The sequence below is a fragment of the Aedes aegypti genome, chromosome 2 (assembly GCF_002204515.2).
Source record: "Aedes aegypti strain LVP_AGWG chromosome 2, AaegL5.0 Primary Assembly, whole genome shotgun sequence".
Lineage (NCBI taxonomy): Eukaryota > Metazoa > Arthropoda > Insecta > Diptera > Culicidae > Aedes > Aedes aegypti.
Genome location: NC_035108.1, coordinates 263,798,004 through 263,820,778, shown reverse-complemented (window position 1 = coordinate 263,820,778; position 22,775 = coordinate 263,798,004). Strand labels below are relative to the sequence as shown.

General features: G+C 38.4%; 1 protein-coding gene across 13 annotated transcripts in view; it reads left to right on the top strand.

The window, feature by feature from the left end:
- The window catches only part of LOC5570893 (dual specificity tyrosine-phosphorylation-regulated kinase 2), a 414,629-nt gene that overhangs the window by 153,212 nt on the left and 238,642 nt on the right, over positions 1 to 22,775 (top strand). For 6 of the 13 annotated variants that reach the window (XR_002500511.1, XR_002500510.1, XM_021844969.1 and 3 more), the window contains one exon: positions 15,282 to 15,329. The exons of the other annotated variants lie outside the window; for them this stretch is intronic. Coding sequence is in view for 2 of the 6 variants with exons in the window: in XM_021844969.1 (XP_021700661.1) it covers positions 15,282 to 15,329 (48 nt within the window). In the remaining 4 variants the exon portion in view is untranslated. The remainder of the gene's footprint in view (positions 1 to 15,281; positions 15,330 to 22,775) is intronic. 13 annotated transcript variants of the gene reach the window in all.

Below are 22,775 nucleotides of genomic sequence, written 5' to 3'. Positions count from 1 at the left end.
TATGTAATGATTAATAATGTTCAAAAAGATGTGAAAGTTATAAAAAAAGACTGATTGATTTCCTATTACAAACTAGGGGGTGCGAACTGGATATCAACAAGCAGCCAGGCTGCTGTCAAGCTCAACTTTTCATCAAAATGATCCGAGTATGCACAGAAGTGTGCGGTCATTATTTCGGCACGCTAAAAAAAAGTTGTACATTTTATGTGACAAAGAAACAATCAAATATTGAAGAAACGTTTTACTTGGTCTTATTGATGCGTAATATTTTCAGAACTTTTGTGCAATATATTTATATTATTAACATACGATCAGAAACTATCTGTTTCAGCTGATTAGGTGTTTCCAATCAAATCTCCAGAGAACATCGTATGAATTATTTTAACACCGTAAAAACTTGTATCATGTTATCAAACAACCTGGTTTTGCTCTATTTATTTCATGCATTAAATATATCGTTTCACACCGATGCGCTGTAAACTGAATAAATGCTTGAACGTTCACTGATCGGCCCTAAACCAATGGAACAACATTTCCAATTCAATCAACGTTAGCTCAAAAATACACCGTACCAAAATCAACAATTCATTCCTCTCACGATCGCTCTAGGCCACTTATGTCAACGAACGTAACGCTTCCGTGACTTTGCTACTATTACGAGCAGCCCAGAGCCAAAAACAAACCTCCCATCGCCGATTCGCCTTCAATTAGCGTGGTCCTTTTTCCAGCACTTCACGCTATCACCTCGAAATTGAAACCCCCAAACCATCATTCCATACAAATACATACCTCCCCGCCTCGATTGCAAGCAGGCAAGCAAAAACAAAACTCACTCTTATCCATCACTTTCTCGTTCATCATCGCCGCCGTCGTCGTCTTCGCGCAACCTTGAGTGATTTAAAGCCTCCTCGTCAACTCAGCGGACATCCCGTTGTGCCGCGCTGCGTCGCAAACCACCGAGCCGTGGATACCTCGCCCGCCCTGGCCCCACGTAATGTCCCCGAAGATGAGAGCTGATGGGAGGCACATGAGTAAGCGGGTGGGTGGGGTGAGGCGCGAGAGATTCATTCAACAACATGCACGACACTGAACCGTAGCGGGTGGCGAAGGCAGCGAACAATTCACGCTTCAAGTTCACTTTCATTGAAAACCGTTTCGTTCCGCCGAAAACTGGCCTCCAGCGTTCGGCGCGGCTATTTTTGGATTTGAATTTGACTGTTTGACACCTTCACCCGGCATAGTGGAACATGTTTCAATGAGGGGTTTACTGTTTTTGTATATGAGAACGGTATCAAGATGCTATCTAGGATGTTGAAAGTGAAATTTAGTGCCATAATCACATTGCTAAAGGTCGTGGCCACAGAGCAAAGCCATGCTAAGCATAACATATTAGAAAGAAGACGGAGTAATTGAAGCACAACATGTGACATTTTGTGGTGACAGGTTATTCTTTAATAATTCTGTTTTTATTCTGTATTGAGAAGAGACGTAATAATTGGCCATTGAAATCATATCAACATTTTTTTACGAATTCCTTGACATGTTGCGATTTAAAAAGTTTAAATTCCTTAACGTTATTTGTTCATACAGATGAGCATTACTTGTCTGTATTGCATCCATAAGTTTTCCAAGTCTCTCAACTCTTATTTCTTGTAGATTCTACTCACTTGCTTATGTAAAAAATAGCTTTGAGGCACCAACAGGCAGATACATCCACAAAGAAGAGAAAAATATTTGCCATCATGTAAAAGAAAAAGAAAAAAAAACTACTAATTAACTTTAACCTTTTGTAAAAGATAAAATAAAATACTAAAATCACTAGTAAGGCGAGCAAATACTATTAAACTCTAATATGTTGCTTATCTTGACATATAGGCCTATTTTGTTTACGACTTACAGACTTCTTCAGTGTCGAGTGCTCGACATGTAAAAGTCTTTAAAATGTATTCATATATTTGTCACCACAACAAAAATACTTGCGAAATAATTATTCATTGTACCAGTTTTGAACACTTTTCCTGGTATACTTCCCCTGGTAGTAAATCCAGGCTTTTTGTCCAAATCAAGATTTACGCCGGTCAATCCTTGAAAATGTACTGTTCTTCAAAATTTGTTGTCCTTCTACTACACAACCAATTTCAATTTTTTCACATTCTTTTAATCGACTTCAACTATACTTACTTACTTATTTCGCTTTACATCAATTATCTTGATGAAGCCTCGCCAACAATAATTCGCCAATTCACTCGGTTCATGGCCGCTTCTCTCCATCCTCATCTGTGACCCACGCTCTCCAGGTCCTGGTGCACCTGGTCAATCCACCTAGCTCGCTGCGCCCCACGCCTTCTTGTTCCGACCGGATTCGTGGCGAACATCATCTTTACAGGGTTGTTGTCCGGCATTCTTGCAACATGCCCTGCCCAGCGTATCCTTCCAGCTTTAGCTACCTTCACGATACTGGGTTCGCCGTAGAGTTGAGCGAGCTCGTGGTTCATCCTTCACCGCCACACGCCGTTCTCCTGTACGCCGCCGAAGATCGTCCTTAGCACTCGGCGTTCGAAAACCCCAAGAGCTTGCAAGTCCTCCTCGAGCATAGTCCACGCCTCATGCCCATAGAGGACTACCGGTCTTATGAGCGTTTTGTACATCGTACATTTGGTGCGGGGGTGAATCTTTCTTGACCGCAGTTTCTTCTGGAGCCCATAGTAGGCACGACTTCCGCCAACCAGCATGTACTTTGTTTTCGACGCATTCACCATTAGCCCGACTCTTGTTGTATCGCGTTTTAGGCGGGTGAACAAATCTGCCACCGTTTCAAATTTTCTCCCAATAATATCCATGTCGTCCGCGAAGCAAACAAATTGTCCGAATCTCGTGAAAATCGTGCCTCGTTAAGTCCGGCTCTCCGCATAACACCTTCAAATGCAATATTGAACAACAGGCACAAAAGTCCATCGCCCTGTCGTAGTCCCCGCCTTGACTCGAACGAACTGGAGTGTTCGCCCTTCACGCAGTTTTGCACACCGTCCATCGTTGCTCTGATCAATCTTGTGAACTTCCCGGGAAAGCTGTTTTCGTCCATGATTTTCCATAGCTCTACGCGGTCGATACTATCGTATGCCGCCTTGAAATCGATGAACTAATGGTGCGTAGGGACCTGGTACTCGCGGCATTTCTGGAGGATTTGCCGCACGGAAAAGATCTGGTCCGTTGTCGAGCGGCCATCGATGAAACCTGCTTGATAACTTCCCACGAACTCGTTTGCTATAGGTGATAGACGACGGAAGAGAATCTGGGATAGCACTCTGTAGGCGGCGTTTAGGATAGTGATTGCACGATAATTTTCACACTCCAGTTTGTCGCCCTTTTTGTAGATAGGGCATATAACGCCTTGCTTCCACTCCTCCGGTAGTTGTTCCGTTTCCCAGATTCTAACTATCAGCCGATGCAGACAAGCGGCCAACCTGTCCGGGCCCATCTTGATGAGTTCGGCTCCGATACCATCCTTGCCAGCGACCTTGTTGTTCTTGAGCTGTTGAATGGCATCCTTAACTTCCCCCATCGTGGCAGCTGGTTGATCTCCGCTGTCCGCTGTGCTGACGTAGCCATCGCCTTCGTTGTCCTGACCTTCTGTGCCTGTGTTCTCTGCGCCATTCAGGTGTTCATCGTAGTGCTGCTTCCACCTTTCGATCACCTCGCGTCCGTCCGTCAAGATGCTCCCATCCTTATCCCGGCACATCTCGGCTCGCGGCACGAAGCCTTTGCGGGATGTGTTGAGCTTCTGATAGAACTTCCGCGTTTCTTGAGAACGGTACAGCAACTCCATCTCTTGGCATTCCACCTCTTCCAGGCGGCGCTTTTTGTCCCGGAATAGGCGGGTTTGCTGTTTCCGTCTGTATCGTTCCACGTTTTGCCGCGTACCATGCTGCAGCATTGCAGCCCGCGCTGCATTCTTCTCCTCTAAAACCTCCTGGCACTCCTCGTCGAACCAATCGTTTCTTGAGCTCCGTTCCACATATCCGACAATGCTTTCGGCAGCGTCGTTAATGGCTGCTTTGACTGTCCTCCAGCAGTCCTCAAGAGGGGCCCTATCGAGCTCGCCCTCATCCGGCAACGCTGCCTCAAGATGCTGCGCGTACGCATTTGCGACATCCGGTTGTTTCAGTCGCTTGAGATAGTACCGGGGCGGGCGTCGGTACCGTACATCATAGATGACGGATAGTTTTGGGCGCAGTTTCACCATCACCAGCTGGTGGTCGGAGTCAATGTTAGCGCCACGATAGGTTCTGACGTCGGTTATGTCGGAGAAGTGCCGTCCATCGATCAAAACGTGGTCGATTTGCGATTATGTCTGCTGAGGTGATCTCCAGGTGTACCGATACGGGAGGCTGTGCTGGAAATAGGTGCTACGAATGGCCATATTCTTTGAGGCGGCAAAATCTATCAGTCGTAGGCCGTTCTCGTTCGTCAGCCGGTGGGCGCTGAACTTTCCAATCGTCGGTCTGAACTCCTCCTCCTGGCCAACCTGAGCGTTCAAATCTCCTATGATGATCTTGACGTCGTGGCTTGGGCAGCGGTCGTACTCGCGTTCGAGCTGCGCGTAAAATGCGTCCTTGTCATCATCAGTGCTTCCGGAGTGTGGGCAATGTATGTTGATTATGCTGAAGTTAAAGAATCGGCCTTTGATTCTTAACTTGCACATTCGTTCATTGATCGGCCACCACCCGATCACGCGCCTTTGCATATCACCCATCACTATAAAAGCTGTTCCCAGCTCACGTGTGTTGCCGCAGCTCTGGTAGATGGTATGATTACCTCTAAACGTTCGCACCAATGCTCCTGTCCAGCACACCTCCTGCAGCGCCACGATGTCGAAACCGCGGGTCTTCAGTACATCGGAGAGTATGCGAGTACTTCCAATGAAGTTGAGAGATTTGCAGTTCCACGTACCGAGTTTCCAAACGCTAGTCCTTTTTCGTCGCTGTGGTCTTTGCCGATTGTTCCGGTCCGTATTCCCTCGTTGACGTTCCTGTGCTGATGTGTTTTTACGGTTGGCTTGCAGGGCCTGACACCAGCCCCCTAGATTTCCGGAGGACCATTCCCCCTAAATGTTCGGAGGGCCATAGTGCGCAGTTTAGCTTAGAGTCCTTCTCTGGAACTCGGATGATGATCAGCCGCCCCTGACATGGGGAACAGACGCTGTTGTGAGCCGCTCCTACCATGGAGTACAGACGCTCCAGGTTTGCAACCCCCCCCCCCCCTTCCCTGTCAGCATACGACCAAAGTTCCCACCGGGGGTTGGTTACCCGATCTTCACCAAGGTTACTCGTACCCCGGCCAGTACCACGAGGAGGTAGGGATAGGAGTTGCTGGGCAAGAGGCTAAGGACCGCACAAAGGGGTCTATTTTATTCCTGCAGGTTTGCGAGGTACCAATGGTACGCCATGCCCTGCCATTTACCGCGCCATACTTCAACTATTCTATGAAACTGAAATTTGAACAGTGCAAGTTTTTTTATGCATTTTTCTGGATGAAATAAAAATTCTTGTTGAGACCTTTTCGAACGATTGACAATCAATGAGAACAACCATTTTTAGTCTGAATTACTTCAGATTTCGGGGGCTACTTTGCGCAACACGGCAAAGAAATTTCTTGAAATAATATCAACAATAAAAGGTAAAGCAAGAAATAAAATGAAAACGTCCGAAAAATATTCAAAAGCTACCAAACATTTGCCATGTAGACATTTTTTTTATTTTACCCAAAATATGGAAAGTTGTTGGGAGCACCGCAAAACTAACAAATTTTAATGTTTCACCCAAATTTGTGGTACTTTTATGTTTGATTTTGTTGTTTTACATAAATAATTGACCGAAAGTCTTAGTTTAACGGATTTAATTTCATTACAAAGTGCTAATTTGAAAACCCTGACTTTAAGAACAAAAATCAGAGAAGTGAATATATAAAATACAATGATTCAATACAAACTTATGGATGGGTTATCATCATTGAGTTAAAAAAAAAAAAAACATTGCTTTTGAGTTTTTTACCCTTTATTCACTTTTTTACTAATTTAACAAATTAAAAAAAAACCATCATTTTTTTTTAAATTATTGTTCATTATATGTAAATCTGCAGCAAGATATGCAGTACAGAAGAAGTGTCTCTTTCAACTGCTAAAAATTTAATGCTCTCACTCCATCTTAAAACTATTGAGCATCTAAAAACTTCAAAGTAAAATTGATCTTGTTCGCATTCATGTAAAGGATTACTCTTATACTTTATAGAATGTTTTTTAAATAAAAGAAACTTTTTTAATACTGGAATAAGTGTACAACAAACTGACACCTATCATACATAGCAGTTAGAACCAAAACGAATGTGTTTACACTTAATATTTAATCATGGCAATACCTGGTTATCACATCGTTTGAAACAATCAAGCATTTTAGAGTTCCATTCAATAGATTTAATTCAGTTTTATGAGCTTTAAATCTGGCACTGGAAACTCAAAATTATCATTGGCACGTTTCGATTTTTGTTTAGTTGTATTTACAATTTTGTAAATTATGTTTATCATTAAGTTATCGCTGAAAAACATCACAATGGATTAAAATCTATATATTCAATTCAAAGAACAAGTGTCCAGAGCGCAATGTTTACGCTCTTAATACATTTTTTTATTTCTTATTGGATTTGCCCAATACTTTGCTCAATTGCAATATAAACAAGAACTATTGAAATCTATCCATATTTTTTAAAGTTACAAATCCTTAAAGAAAGTTACAAATAGTGTCCAAAGAAGCCTCGTCTTACGGTATTGACGTTTAACCAGCATACAATTTCGTAATACATATTTTGCATCTTAGTTGAAATATATTTTTTTATAGTTTCAGTAGAATAACCAAGTCAAAACATTTTTCAAACCATTAAAAAATCTACTTTTAGCCCGCTTTATAATTTATTATATACACCCCAACACAATCTTATTTTTGACGACCGTTATCGAGGGGTCGTTAGAAGAAATGGTCGTAAAAAGGGTTATAATTATGTATTTGAAAAATGTAACGTCTCGATGTAGAAATACTGATCCGAGGTTCAGTAATGTCCCGATTTTTAGGGTTGACAAAATCGGAAAAGAGCTAAAATCGGGAATTTATTTTCTTTGGGTTTCAAGTTTTATTTTAACTTAAGGACTTAGCTTTATGAATTTTTCAATACATATTTTTTTACTTCCGTTTTCTATGTACCTTAATAAAAGGTAACCTTGGTCAGTTTCTTGGATAATTATCAAAAATTTCAAACATAAAAATTTTGGTCTTTAGATGATTGTATAGACATGGCCAAGGTCATAATTGATTTTATGCATCCAATATTGCCGGTATAGACGTTTTCACTCTGATTGAAATAAATATTAATTTTAGGCTGACAAAATCGGGTCAAAAAGGGTGTTAAAATCGGGGGAATTACGATGATACGGAATTACGTCAAAATGTACGTGTGTGCACGGAACTATTGTTTTGCTGATAGCTCAGGGTCCTGACCACTTGGAAAGATAACATCTTCCATATAGTAGTTCAGTAGCTCAAGAGCTAAAATTATTTAAGCTAAAAAAATTGAGATTTTGCCACCAGATGACGCTAGTGAGTATGAAACTTCTGTTTTGCGGATAGTTAGTAGTTTGACAACTTAGAAAGATGGCGTCTTCGTCATAGGTGTCCGCTCACGTATATGGCAACCCACCTAATAGATTTGACAGTAGCCAAGATCCATTGAGTATCCAAATTGAAATGCATTTGAGTATTCAACGGATGCTTAGGACATAATGGATTCGAAAAGATGATGGCGGCGCAGACTATTGTGTCCACTAGCTACAGTGCTATTATTGTTCGAGTCATTCCCGACCAGTGAATTACATCAAAATTGGAGCACAATTATACCAAGATTTGTTACAAATCACAAATTTTGTTTCATTTTTCATAGAATCACATTGAACTGATGGAGGAAATTAAAACATTATTTAAAAAAAAAGTTCTAGTAACAAAGTCTGTTTAAAATTGGTTTCATTTAAAACATAATTATAATACTATTTGTTATGAAAATTTGAGATCAATTGCTTATAAAGAATTGTATTATAATTATGTTACGGATAATAACAAAATGAGTTATATTTTTGTTTGATTTGAAACATTTTTGTTTGAAATATTACATGTTTTGTTTAGTGTAGAGGAGTTTGTGCTATAATTTTAGTTGTTTTAACTACTAACCAGCCAAAATTATAACATATTTTGTCAGAAAAAAACGCGCTTACTGAGTAACAAAATCTGTTGCAACTCTGTTGCAATCCACTGGTCGGTTTTGATTAAAAGTTTTGCAAGTAGGCGGCGCTAGTGAGCATTACATTTCCACCGAAAAGCTAAACATTACATATACTTTGCAATTGAATTAGATGGACAAATTCAGTTGCAAATTGAATCAATTCAATTGCAAAGAATATGTAATGTTTAGCTTTTCGATAGTTGTTAAACTTCTACTCGGCTGGTTAGCCGTAAACTACGATTCATAATTAATTAAAAAACAAGTATGAAATTTTTGTTAAAGCAGATATCTCATTAGTTTGAGCATTTGGCAAGATGACGTATTTGGCAAGGTTGTTTAGCAGCTACAGGGTTATCATTAACTAATTTTTAAGATTTTGTGCTAACGTAAGAACTATAGTACACTCACAAGATGCGACGCGAGACTGGACACAACACTTATTGTTCTTACAAATATAAAAACGGATTTAAACATTTACCTTTTTCGTCGACCGGTTTCGGGCGGCTCGATGTTGCCCATCTACAGGACGATGTCCAACTGATTACATAGAAGAGAACAAAACAGCTTCATACTTTCTCCAGTAAACGTCAGAAAGAGATAAAACTATGTGGTGTACTGGAGAAAGTACGAAGCTGTTTTGTTCTCTTCTATGTAATTAGTTAGACATCGTCCTGTAGATGGGCCAGATCGAGCTCGAAATCGGTCGACGAAAAAGGTAAATGTTTAAATCCTTTTTATGTTTGTAAGAACAATAAGTATTGTGTCCAGTCTCGCGTCGTGGTCAGACTTATGTGACATCTCCGAAAACAAGTTTTTTGCTCACTAGCGCCACCTGGTGGCTATATTTCTGAACTTCAGACTCAAATGAGCCGTTAACAACTTTGCTGAAGCCCCCATTTATTTCTAAGTAGTCAGGATTTAAAGATACTCACTGGTTCCGCCTAGTGGCTCAATTTTGAATTGCATGACTCGAACAATGATAATCCTTGACATACTGAACATATTTGTCAAGGGTGTCATATTTTAAGTATACATGATCCTGTGATATTTTCAATACAAAAGCATTATATTCACTAGCACCGCCTGGTGGCAAAATCTCGATTCTTTTGTATAGAATAATGATAATAATGATAGACTTTAAGCTACTGAACAATTCCGCCGAAGACGCCATCTTTTCAAATGATCAGGCTCCTGATCACTTGAATCCAACTCTGGTTGAACTTATTCCCATTCCCTCTCACACGCATTCAATCTTTGCCGTCAATCAACCTTGCGACCTGTACCAGAAACCAAGCTCAAGCATGTGTTGCTAGTTTCAGACTCACACACTCACATAACTAGTCCGTCGTTACAACAAGAACAAGTGGAACTCGATGCAACCGAACGAAAATGAACCGCGATATTGTTCGTTTAGTTGAGGAATAGATTCTCGTGCACATTTTCAACGTGGAAAAATAAATACTCACACATCAGTTTATATGGCACTTACACAGAAGCACGCACCTTGCATTCAATGTACAATCCAACATAATGCGTTACATGTGCGTTACTTGTTGGTTTTGTTAGCTACGACGCCATCCAATTTATGGCAAACATGGTGGGATAATATTTTGGTGTGACAAATTTTTTTAGGTGTCAGAGGGCAATTAGAGGGCAAAATCCTCAATACATTCCAAATCTAACACTCTCAAGTATTTTCAGACATTTCATAGTCAATACCTTTGTGAATTGTTTCATTAAATCATTATTTTTTTTCCAGTACATCATTACTACTACATGTAGTACTCTAGCATTATGTTTTTGGGGTTTTCGGCTTTCAGTCTCTGGGAATCATAAACGGATTTCCGTTCTACACCTGACGTTTCGGTCACATTTATTGTGCCTTTTTCGAAGGATAGACAACGATCACTCGAAAAAGGCACAATAAATGTGACCGAAACGTCAGGTGTAGAACGGAAATCCGTTTATGATTCCCAGAGACTGAAAGCCGAAAACCCCAAAAACATAACCTCCATCACAGTCGATTCCTGTACACTCTAGCATTAATTCCATTATATTGTATGAAAATATAATATTTGTTAGCTGTAAAATTATTAATAGATTCAAAATTGTGGTTTGTAACGTTCTAAATCCTTGAAAAATAATTAAAATATTCATTTCGTTATTTGGTCGGTTTTCTCATATTAACTTTGATTTTAGCTCATCACTAAATGGGAGTATTGCATTGATTTATATGGACGCTTTTATTCCGCCAATGACTCCACCGAATATTGGTCTTAGGTTTTAGTGATGACACGGACCTTTAACTATTTACATAATTAAACGGATTTGTTTTGGTTAATACCGATGTAAATTAGATATGATTTTCCAGTGTTTTTTGAAAAATATGACAGTTTCAATTAACAATTTAGTATACAAAGTTCAAAGAATGTTTTTGGAAAAATACATACGAAGTAAGAATAACGGTCGGAAGAGTATAAGAGAGTAACAAGCCACTAAGACCCACCTATTTGTCCTAGATGATGAGGAGGTCGAAGTGGAAAAATGGCTCAATCAGCATCTGAGGTTGGTTTCAACGCATGAGACAATTTCTTTCCAAGTTCAAGAGTTTATCTTTCGATATCTAGGAGGGAAACGATTCCGAATCAGTGGAGTAGCAGACCTCTTAACTTCTAAAATAAGCTTTTTGTTTCTAAATGTCTCATGCGATGAAACCTGTTCACAGTTTCAAAAAACGACTTTGAACCTTATAAGTAGAAGCTATAATTTGATACGCTAGAGTACCGATGCATGGTCAAAATCAGTATCATTCAACCAGCTTAGTGGCCGGACGTGATTAAGGGGCGCGCTTTTGAGAGTTTAATGGTGACAAACTGTTTTCTCCAAAAGGTATAAATAGCGGTATCTTTTGACGTTAACTACGTCTTACGGCAATATACTGGGTGTCAATTGAAAATCTAAAATGTTGCGACCGTCACGAAATTATGTAAGATTTTGAAAACTAATAACTCAGCCATTTATCGGTAGATTTTCAATATTTTCCCACCAATCTGTCGGAAATTTATACAACATTTTACTCAAATGGAGAAAATTTTTGATTTTTGACGATAGACTGTCGAAAATTGTGAAAATGTCGACCACTTTCTTACGCAACCAAATTCGTTCATATTGTCTTCCACGATTCCTTTGGGTTGGCTAGTGCACTATAAAAGCAAACCAATTTCTGCTTCTTCGCGCATTCTTCTTTTGACGTTAACTACGTCTTACGGCAATATACTGGGTGTCAATTAAAAATCTAAAAAGTTGCGACTGTCACGATATTATGTTAGAATTTGAACTAAAGGAAGGCTGCAACTATGAAAATCAACTAAAATTCAAATGCAAAAAATCACTTGGCGTAGTTAACGTCATGCGGTCGTGTCTTGTATACAACCCCCTCTGATTTTTCTAAAGAGGCTCTATGCAAAATGGTAAAGAATGATATTTGTATAAAAAACGACTACTTCATTATTTCTTAATACTAATGGAGTAGAACGACATGCACTAAACAAAGGACACGGGTATACCACAAAAGATCAAAGAAAACTGGTCGCAGTGGTTCATCCCTAACAGAAACAGAAGATGCTTTATTGCCATAGTTTAAAGTCGAAATAAAAAGAATCAAATAAATCAAATTTTTTTTTTATAAAATAATTTAATTTAAAAAATAAAATCAAAATTAATGATAGTTTAACAAACATAAATCGTTCTTCATGATTATCGTAGGAATTATAGAGTCGATTGATGTCTTAAAAAATCCAGATTTCAATGATGATGAGTGATGATCAAGACAAGTGCTCCGCGCAATCATTTTATTTCAAAATGTGATCCGCGAGACAGAAAGGCTAAAACCCAGAGCCAAACAAAAAATGGTTTTGAAAATTGGTAAAACGATGATGGGTATTTTCCTCTTAAACTAGAGATCATAAAGTGTATTTGACGTGTTTTTTATTATGAAAAATTATTGGCTTTTTTCGGTGAATACAATACCTATACTCAGAGTGAATGGGAGTGACCAAAGTAATGAAATGACAAGATGAATAGAATAGCAAGCGACCGACGAGAGAAATGAATAGAAGTTGAAAATTTGTTTTAACAGAGGGCCATATGTGTGAACAACACAATGGCCCTCTGTTAAAACAAATTTTCAACTTCTATTCATTTCTCTCGTCGCTCGCTTGCGATTCTATTCATCTTGTCATTTCATTACTTTCGGTACTCCCTTTCACTCTGAGTTCTTCTTCTTTCTGGCGTTACGTCCCCACTGGGACAGAGCCTGCATCTCAGCTAGTGTTCTTATGAGCACTTCCACAGTTATTAACTGAGAGCTCACTATGCCAATGACCATGCGTATATCGTGTGGCAGGTACGATGATACTTTATGCCCTGGGAAGTCGAGAAAATTTACAACCCGAAAAGATCCTCGACCGGTGGGATTCGAACCCACGACCCTCAGCTTGGTCTAGCTGAATAGCTGCGCGTTTACCGCTACGGCTATCTGGGCCCCACTCTGAGTATAGGTATTGTATTCACCGAAAAAAGCCAATAAATTTTCATAATAATAAAGTCATGTGGTGATTAAACCTTATAAATGTATTTGACGTGTATTTGATAGACGCAACTAGTTTGAAATCTTAAACAAGGGAGAGTAACACCTCAAGTAGCTAGATCATTTCATGATACCGTAAAACGGGGTAACTTTGATAATGCGGGTAACTTTGATAGTGCGAGACCCCCAACATACAAAACGAAATAACGAAGTTTCTGTCAATTAGTTAAGAAAAACGAATGCAAAAGTGAAGAGTATTAATATGACACTTCATGTCAAAGCTATTTTCGTTGGAATCAAGTGCATTTGAGGATTTTTATGCAAATATTAAAAAATTACAAGATTTTAGCATTTTTGCAACGCTTACAAACAATCTGTTCTACGACCACTATTTGATGAAGTCATAATGAGTTCGTCACTTACCCATGATAACCTAGTTATAGTAGAACATGAATTCGGTCTCAAATCTCTTAGCGAAAACCATTTTTACAAACTGGGACCATTTTTGTAATCTAAGTCAGAAATTTCCATACAGCGTTAAACGCCTAGAGGTATGCAACACCCTATAAATGTTCCGTAATTCATTCAATCTTGTTCGATTATCACTCCATTATCAAAGTTACCCCAAAACAGAAAACCGACTTTCGATTATATGAAAAATTATATATCCATTCAGAATAAATCTTTTGGCAATCTATCAAGTCCAATCGATAGCTAGGATGTCAGTACTTGTTTTAAAAATATAAATTGTAATTCTTTGAAACAGCATGCATAAATATTCAAGTTTTCTTCGAAAAAACTATCAAAGTTACCCCGTTTTACGGTACCTCGAAGTTGAATTCGATTGTTTACTTGCATCGTGGTGGCATTGTGCCCCGTTAATATGATTATTTCAATAAGATCATTCGTTTACAGGGGTCAATAATAAACCTCTAGAGGTATGTACTTACTACGATTCGGTGAGGAAAAACCAGGGGACTGACACGGCTGTCATCCTGCATACATTTCTACTCTTCCTCACATCGTTTTGGTATTTCGAGTTTTGGTACCCACTTTCTGGTCGGTTTGCCCTTAGCTTGCTCCTGATTTTCGAGTATACAGCTCATACGCTGCTAGTGCTAGTTTCTGGCAATTAAACATATCACATTGAATCGTCGTATTTGATGACGCTTTTCATTAGTTCATCATATTGTTATATTTTTTACGCATCAGCGAGGTATAATTGATGTCTCCTACCCATAAAAAATATATGTTTTGTCCCTCCCAAAATAATCAAAACAAGAACACTGGACGCCATGTTGAATTGATGTTGGGTTGGTAAATATTGGCTCATGCCACCCCCCTGGGAAAAACGAAGAAACAGAGCAACGCTTTCTTTGCTTGGGTATGAATGGTGTGATTCACTATACAGTAAAAAGTAAACAAATTACTGTTCACTGTCACGGCTTGATGATAGCGTCAATGACGCTCAATGCCTTCGAAATTGTTTGAGATAGTAGTCTTGTTCTTTATGAAAGACGCTTTGTTCCAGTAATCAGACCTGGTAAAATAATTTGTTTCCTAAAGGTGTTTGCAATGATATGTTCCATAGCAAAATTAGCTTATTGGAACAGATGGGTTTTATTGTGATAATCTTGTCCCGATCAATTCGTGTAACAATTTCTTTAGATATGATTGTTTAGTGATGGAGATCTCCAACGATTCAAAAAAAATCAATATCGATCGCTTTCGAAAATCACTGAATGGTTTATCGGGGTGTGATAAAAAATTGAAGAAATTGAGCTTATTCATAGACTGCTCTCAGCTCAGGTATGGACCAATGCACGAGTTCACTCGTTGACGTTTTAGCGGTGCCGTGTTGTTTATGTGACCATGGCAACGAGTGAATATGGAACCGCTCAAACGTCAGATAGTGAACTCGTGCATCGGTCCATAATGAATATTGCTATTAAACTACATAGAATAAGATAAAAAAAGTGAAGAATTCAAGTTTCAGTGTATATTCAGGTGTATATTTTCAGGTTTGTTTGTTCAGGTTCGTGTCTTTTGAACGATAATAAAATGTGCTAGTAGGGTACAAAGCTACTTGGGCACTTCTAGTTTTCTATTTGGCATGGGAAGCTCTTCAATACGATGCATCATGTGGCCAAATATGAATTCAGTAGGTTTCAAAAAACCTCACTGCCGAAACGAATCGAAAGTGCCAAGAATTGGATCCAGCTCCCTATAATTTACACAGAAAGTTGAGATATTAGCAAACTAATAAGTTGAAATGTGGGGTCCCTCTTCGTCGTATTTATATAATAGAAATGCAAATGAAGCGTAAATTTATAATACTCATTTTACATAATTTCTTTCTTGCTCGTTGTTTCAGGTACGCTGTAAACGAGGATTCAAATTTTGTTCACTTCAACTAGCACAGGTAAACCTTAGCCGAATATTTACTTCTTAATTTATGTTACACTGTTAATTAAGCATATAGATAGTGGGGTCAAATATCTGAGGTAATAAATTCTCAACCATTCAGCAAGTTGAATTTCAGTTCGGTTGATTTTTTTCTTATCGGAAATATTCCTGGTAGGACGTTTTTTCATAAAAAAAATCACGATATACGCATGTAGAATGGCAAATAGATGCTCTTAGTTATCAATTGAAAGTGCTCTAGGAACACTACTTAGCCAATTGAGGCATGGAAAAGGAAAAAAAAAATACATGGTTTCAATTTTGTTATATCAAGCTTTGGATTTATCACTATGATATGCTACACAGTCCATACATATTCTAATCAACCTGTTGGAACAAATTTTCTTCTACATTCCTTAGCTGCTGAATTAACATCACGAAAAGTGAAAGCAAACAAACTCCACCAGTTGGAGGCATATAAGCAGTCCAAAGACCCCGCGATTATTCGAAAGTCAAGTGGTATCAATTAGCGAGCATTAATTGCTTTCCACGTAACTCGAGAAGCGCCGTATTCTTTCAGCCTCGCATTAAGAGTTTCATGCTTTTTGTGGGGGGGACGACCAATCATTACACTACCTTTAAGTGGATAGTGGATCTTTAAACTTATCCTTATCAAACACATTTTGTTTTTCTGTACGGGACTACGTACAATTTTGTATGAATTCTATCATTAACTTTACCCTCAATACGTAACGTAATTGTTGAACCATTCCCTCGGTGTTTCACGGTTGTGGCAGTTAGAATTTCCTGGCAACGGATGAATTTCTCCACCAACGCGCTTCCACCCGACAACTCGTCCCGCTCATTTAATGCCCCGAGTAGGTAGGCATTAAATTATGAATGGTGACGGTTGAGATTTAAATTACTCATTCATATTCAACCAGCCGAACAACCGTCAGTCAAACAGCCGGAGCGGCGGAATCAACTTTTGCTGTGATTGGAGAGATGCGTTGAATTTCAATGAATTGATCGTGTCTTCCGAGAAATGGTGAACAAAACTGAAAACCGTTGCGTATGTTTGGATTGTTATGAAATTTAAATGGAAAATGTCGTTGAATATGTATTATATTAATTAGAGGGATTTTTATACTCAGAAACGTTTTCTTCATGATTCTTTGAAACATTAGCTAAAAAAATAATTGTAAAATAATTTATTCGAAATAAACGAATTATGGACCATACCTACAGTTTGGTTTTATGAGATTACTAAAGTGTTTTCTGTGATAAAAAGTTTGATTTATTTACGATAAATTAGGACTAATTCGTAGTGAACGATGACAAACTCATAAACCCGAGGAAATTTTTCAATAATAATTCTTGGAGTTTTTGAGAGATTACCGCAGGAATCAGTAGTGAACAATCCACAAATTTTACCTCAAGAACTTGGAAAGAAACAAAGATTTCTGCAGAATGTTTTCAGGACATTCATACAGAAATGCTCCCAGGTATTTTTCAGACATTTCTACATTATTTCCTATAGGTTTTATGGACATTTGAAAGATTTTATCCATATACAGTATGGTCCGTAAAAAATGCGAAAATTGCTTGAATGTGAATTTAGCATCCACAAGCGTTATTTTCATTGTTTTCGTGAGTTAATGTAATTTCTGATTACTTTTGTATTTTCTGACCTATCTTCGCTATCTAGGACATTTTTTGTCATATTTTTCTAACTGTTCTTAATAATGTAATGAAGCAAAGATGTTCTAAAGTTTTATCCACTCAAAGTTAAAAACAGCGTCTTATTATCGTATACATTTGTGATAAACTTTCCACCTCCAAAAATCACACTTTATCGTTGAAAATATTAGTTTGTTTAGTATCAGAGAATGCGGAAGTTCTTAGTGAACGTGTTTTTCATGGTCACAATAAAATATTTTGCCAGAATGATGTTTTTGAAGGCATTTTCGTCTTATAAGTTGGATATTCCTGTATTTTTTTTTTAAAGTTTAGTAAAAAATAAATACGGAAGTCTATAACAGTTTTTTGAGGAGGAAATTTGTTACTTCGGTTAGAGACAACTAATATACGAGCTTTGTTTCATTTGGTTTAGAGCAAAACAGAGCCGCTTATCACACTTATATTGTTCAACTACGGCTTTCCAAAATGAGCCGTTTTTTCGAAAATATGTTTAAGTCTCCAATGATCCAGGTATTAACCCACTCTATCATTTGATACGGGCGAATGCTGGAGACAAGGTCTGTGAAGAATCTAACCCCATCGTAGATGTTTTAGAAGCTTTCATCACATAGATATTGAACTTGATGACCGCATGATAAAATTTGAAGGTATGCTCCCAATGCCTCTCTAGTAAGGTGAAAGTAACAGATAAAAAAAAGTCCAAAGCAAAAAACTGAGTCTAAACGGATTTAACAATACAAATAATGAATAATTTTTATATTCCCGAGCAAAGTCGGATAACTGGATGATATCAAAATGATAACAACTTTTATTATCGCCGTTATCATTTTGATATTCTGTTATCAATGATATCCAAATGATAACAAAATTTGTTATCATTGTATTTGTGACATACATTTTTGGATAACAGGATGATAACAAAATATGTTATCACACATCTTTCCCATAACATTTTTAAAATGCGTATTTTAGTAAACAAAGTTGACTTTTCGTCATACAAATTTTTGTAAAATTATTTGAAGTTTAAGGTTAATCCGAAACACTTATCTCTCAATTTTTTTCCGTGATTTATGACCATAACATTGAAAAAAGATATAATGATGTAAATTTAGTTATCAACTTGAACTCAGTGATATCATAATTTATTATTACCTTGTTATTCGACAAACAAATTTGAGTTCTCATTTTTGTTATGTTGGCTGTTAATTCAGCCAAGATGATATCAAAATGAGTTATAAAATGATGATAACCAGGTAACAAGATTTATTATCATTTTGCTATTCAACTTTGCTCGAGTTCCATTCACATTTTCCTCATAAAAACTGTCACAAAATATTGTATGACTTAGGAATTCATCCGATAGGTGGAACTGGTCACAAATTATATCTGCTATATTTTGGAATTCTGATACGCTAGAAGGTTTATTGTGAATTCACCTACTGGGTAGTGCTACACAACAACAAAAAATCTTACATATCCACATCACGTATTTTTAGTTTCAATCGTGTAAAGCCATTTGTAAGGGCAACTTTACCGGTGGTCTATTTTTTGGTCTAAATTTGTGCCAATAATGAACCTATCGAAATTAAATAAACCTGTAAAAATAGACTAAACTGCACGCACATGCACCGGTTGTTGTATATTTTATCCATTTTGAATGTGATCAACAAAAACAAACTCCGAAGAAGTACCCGGATGAACTTCAAAGAAATTCCAGTAGAAAATTGCGAAGGAATTCGCGGTGGAGCTCTGAAAGAATTCTCCGTTGAGCTTCAGAGACTTTTCAGGAAGCACTGCTGACAAATTCCCGGTGGACCTCCAGAGGATCTTCGCGGAGTAATTCCTGGAGGAGCTCCCAGATCAACTCTGGAGGATTTTCCGGAGGAACTTTGGAGCATTTCCTGGAGGAAATCTGAAGGAATTCTCAGAGAAACTTCTGAAGGGAGGAATTCTTGGAGGAACTCCCGAGGAATTGCTGGAAGAAAATCTGAAGGAATTAACTGAAGGTGAAGCTCAGAAGAACTTCCCGGAGGAACTCTGAATGAATTCCTGGTAGACCTCTGAAGAAATTCCTGGAAGAACTCCGAAGGATTTGTTGAGGTTTTATTTTTTAGAGAAACTCCGGAGTTTCTAAAAAAATCATAGAGGAACTTCGAATGATTTGGTGAGGGAACTTCGGAGCGATTATTAGAGGAGCTCCAGAGGCGTTGCTGTAGGAACTCTAAGGTAATTTCTTAAGTGCCTCCAGAGAAACTATTTAGGAAATCCTAAGGAATTCTCGGTGGAACTACCGAGGAATTGCTGGCTCAAATCTAGAGGAATTGCTGTAAGAACTCCGGAAGAATTTATAGAAGAACTTCGGAGCAATTCCCGGTGGAGGAACTTACGAGGAATTGCTGGAGGAACTCCAAAACAATTTCTGGACGAAAAGAATTGCTATTGGAAATCCCCTGATGTATTACTGGGGAAAACCCCCGGAGAAGTTCTTGGGGACATCCTGGAGGAATATTAAAACAAAAAACCTCTCAAGCTAATCGCTAGAGGAGGTTTTGGAGGAATTCCTCGACGGAATCCTCGGAGCAATTTCTGGAGGAAAGCCCCCGGTAAATTTCTGGACGAAATTCCAAAAGTAATTTCTGGAGATAATCCCCGGAGGAGTTCTTGGGGGACATTTCCGAAGTAATCCTTGAAATTCCCGGAGGAATACCTGGAGGAGAAATTCCTGTTGCGATTCCCTAGATAAATTTCTGGAGGAAATCTCTAGATGAATTCTCTGAAAAAAAAAAACCTGGAGGAATTCTTTAATGACAAAATCCCCAGAGAAATTCCTGAACGAAATCCCCGCACGAAATCCTGAACGAAATCCCCGGACGAGTGTTTTTTAGGTAATCTACGGAGCAATTTTTGGAGGATTTCCAGAAGGAAAATCCTGGAATAATTTCTGGAGAAAATCACCGGAAGAATCGTTGAAATCCCCGGAGGAATACTTGGAAAAAGTAGTTCTTAGGGGATATCACCAGCGGAATTCTTGAAATTCCCGGAGGAAATTCTCGGAACAATTCCTGGAGGAAATTTCCTAAAGAATTACCGAAGAAATTCTAGGTGCAATTTCGTGAATTTCCTGGAGGATTCTCTAAAAAAATCTTTGGGAGAATTCCTGCATGAAATCCCCGCAAGAATTGTTTTTGGAAATCCTCTGAGAAATTTCTGGAGAAAATCCCCGCAGGTAGTCCTTAAAATTTTCGGAGGAAAGCTCCAGAGAAACTTCTTGTGCAAATCCCCAGAGAAATTCCTGGAGGAAATCTTCGAATGAATCATCAAAAAAAAAAATCCCGGAGGAATTTCTCAATCAAATCCAATGAAAAATTTCTGGACGAAATTCCCAGAGGGATTCCTGGACAATATTTACACAAGATTTGCTTTTGGGAATCACCTGAGAAATTTCTCGAGAAATTACCAGGATGAGTTCTTGTGGGATATCCCGGATAAATCCTTAAAATCCCCGGAGGAATCTCTTTAGGAAATCTGTTGCAAATCCCCAAAGAAATTTCTGGAGGAAATCTCCGGATACATTCTCTGAAGAAATCCCCGAAGGAATTTATGGACAATACCCGCGGAGGTATTATTTAATAAAGTTCTGGACGAAATCCAAAAACGAAATTTCCGGAGAAATTCTCGGAAATCCCCTGAAAAAATCTTGGATAAAATCCCCGAAGGAGTTCTTGGGGGAAATCCCCGGAGAAATCCTTAGAAAAAACTCTCAGGAAAATTTTCTGGAGAAAATCCCAGGAGGAGTTCTTGGAAAAAAACTATCCGGAGGAATTTCTGGAGAAAATCCCCAGAGGAATTCCTAGAGTAAATCTCCAGCAGGAATTCCAGGGGTAAATCCCTGGAAGAATTCTCGAAAGAATTCCTGAATGAAATCCCCTGATGAATTTATGGACGAAAATCCCGAAGAAATAGCTAGTGCAAATCCCCAGAGAAATTCCTGAAGGACATTCCCGAATAAACTCTGTGAAAATATTCATAATATTCATTCCTGTTGAAAATCTTTAGAGAAAATCCTGGATGAAATCCCCGGAGGAATTCCTGTAGGAAAACCCTGGAGAAATTCTTGGAGCAAATCCCCGGAGTAATTTCTGGACGAAATCCACGAAAAAAATGTAATGGAAATACCTGTAGGTTTTCCGACAGGGATTCCTGGAGGAAATATCCTCGGAGCAATTCCTGCAGCAAATACCAGGATGAATTCCTAAAAGAAATCCCCAGATGAATTCCAGGAATTCCAAGGCGGAATTCCTGGTACAAATCCTGCTTGATACACCTTTAAAACTTTTGTACCCTCACTGCCTAGACTACCAAGCCCAGGGAGAAAACCCAAACTGGTAAACAAACGGGCGTCAAATCAGATTTGGAACAGCTCAAATCTAGTTGCAAATCTGACAAAAAATTGACCAGGCAGTTCCAAAAAAAATAGACCACAAAACTGGAATAAAATAAAATTGAAACATCATTTGCAACAGCGGTGCAAGCTTCAATTTTTAACGTGGTTCAAAAATTTGAACCCAACCAGTGATTTGGACCACCGGTGAAAATGCCCTTATGTGATATCCAATGATAAATTATACAAGCACAGTTATTTTATCCAACATTCAACGTCTTCTATCAAAGAAAGTTTAAAGGGAAACCGTTCGGACACATGAGTTTACGCTGAAAAATAAATCATAAATAATGCACATGAAATAACCAAGCCGCCGATCCATCCATGTGCATTATTTTCGACAGTATATTCAGCGTATAAACGTGTAAACCGAGCATTCTCGTTTGCAATTTCACTTTCAAGAAGCAAGAAAGTATGCAATATTGGCGAATGTTGGATGCAAGATCATGAAATGTTTCAGTTTCACTCAAGTTTGCAAGCATACCTGAGTGTAATGAGGCAGTTTACATTATTTATCGTTGAATATTCGATTTTAATTCGTTTTACATGACAATCATAAAAGTTTACGTGCCATATGAATTTAAGATAATTTTGCTGTATAATAACGCATTTTCTCCAAGCTTCTATATTCCGAGATTCTGTTAATCTAGAAGGTTGGTATTTTCGCCGAAGTTGTTTAGCAGATCTGGCAGTCACAAATCTAATTGGAAATTCATCCGCTAGGTCCATTCTCTGTTAGATAGCTCTTGAACAGAATAACTTTGCCAAAGACACCAACCTTCTAGTCCATAAGGTTCTTGTGATATCCGTTAAATGGACGGGATGGCCAAATCTGGTACCCCAAGACAATCCGGAATGATACCGGAATTACCAAGACCACATTCCCGTTTTCTTTGGACCACAAAGTTAAAGATTTTTTCGAAAAAAATTGAAAATTTGAACAAAATCCATGAATAAACAAAAAAGTTATGCACATTTGAGAGTGTTTTTCAGCATATTAAAAGTGATTATGCAACTTTTCCCCGAATTTTATTTCTTCGAATTTTGTTTCCTCGAACCTGGCGTTTCCACGAATGGCCTGTTTCCCCGAAAAGATATTTGACGATTGAAATATAATGCAACATATGCCGAGATCGGTGAAACTCGAAAGAACTACCAATTAAACAAAGAATGGTGCATTTCAGATGACCGGTTTGCTCATCTTCTTGAAATGTATAAAGTTCGAACAATTATGAGTGCCAAATACTTTTCGGGGAAATGGGCCATTCGGTGAAACGGGGTATTCAGAGCCAATGGGCCATTCGGGGAAGCGACATTCGGAGA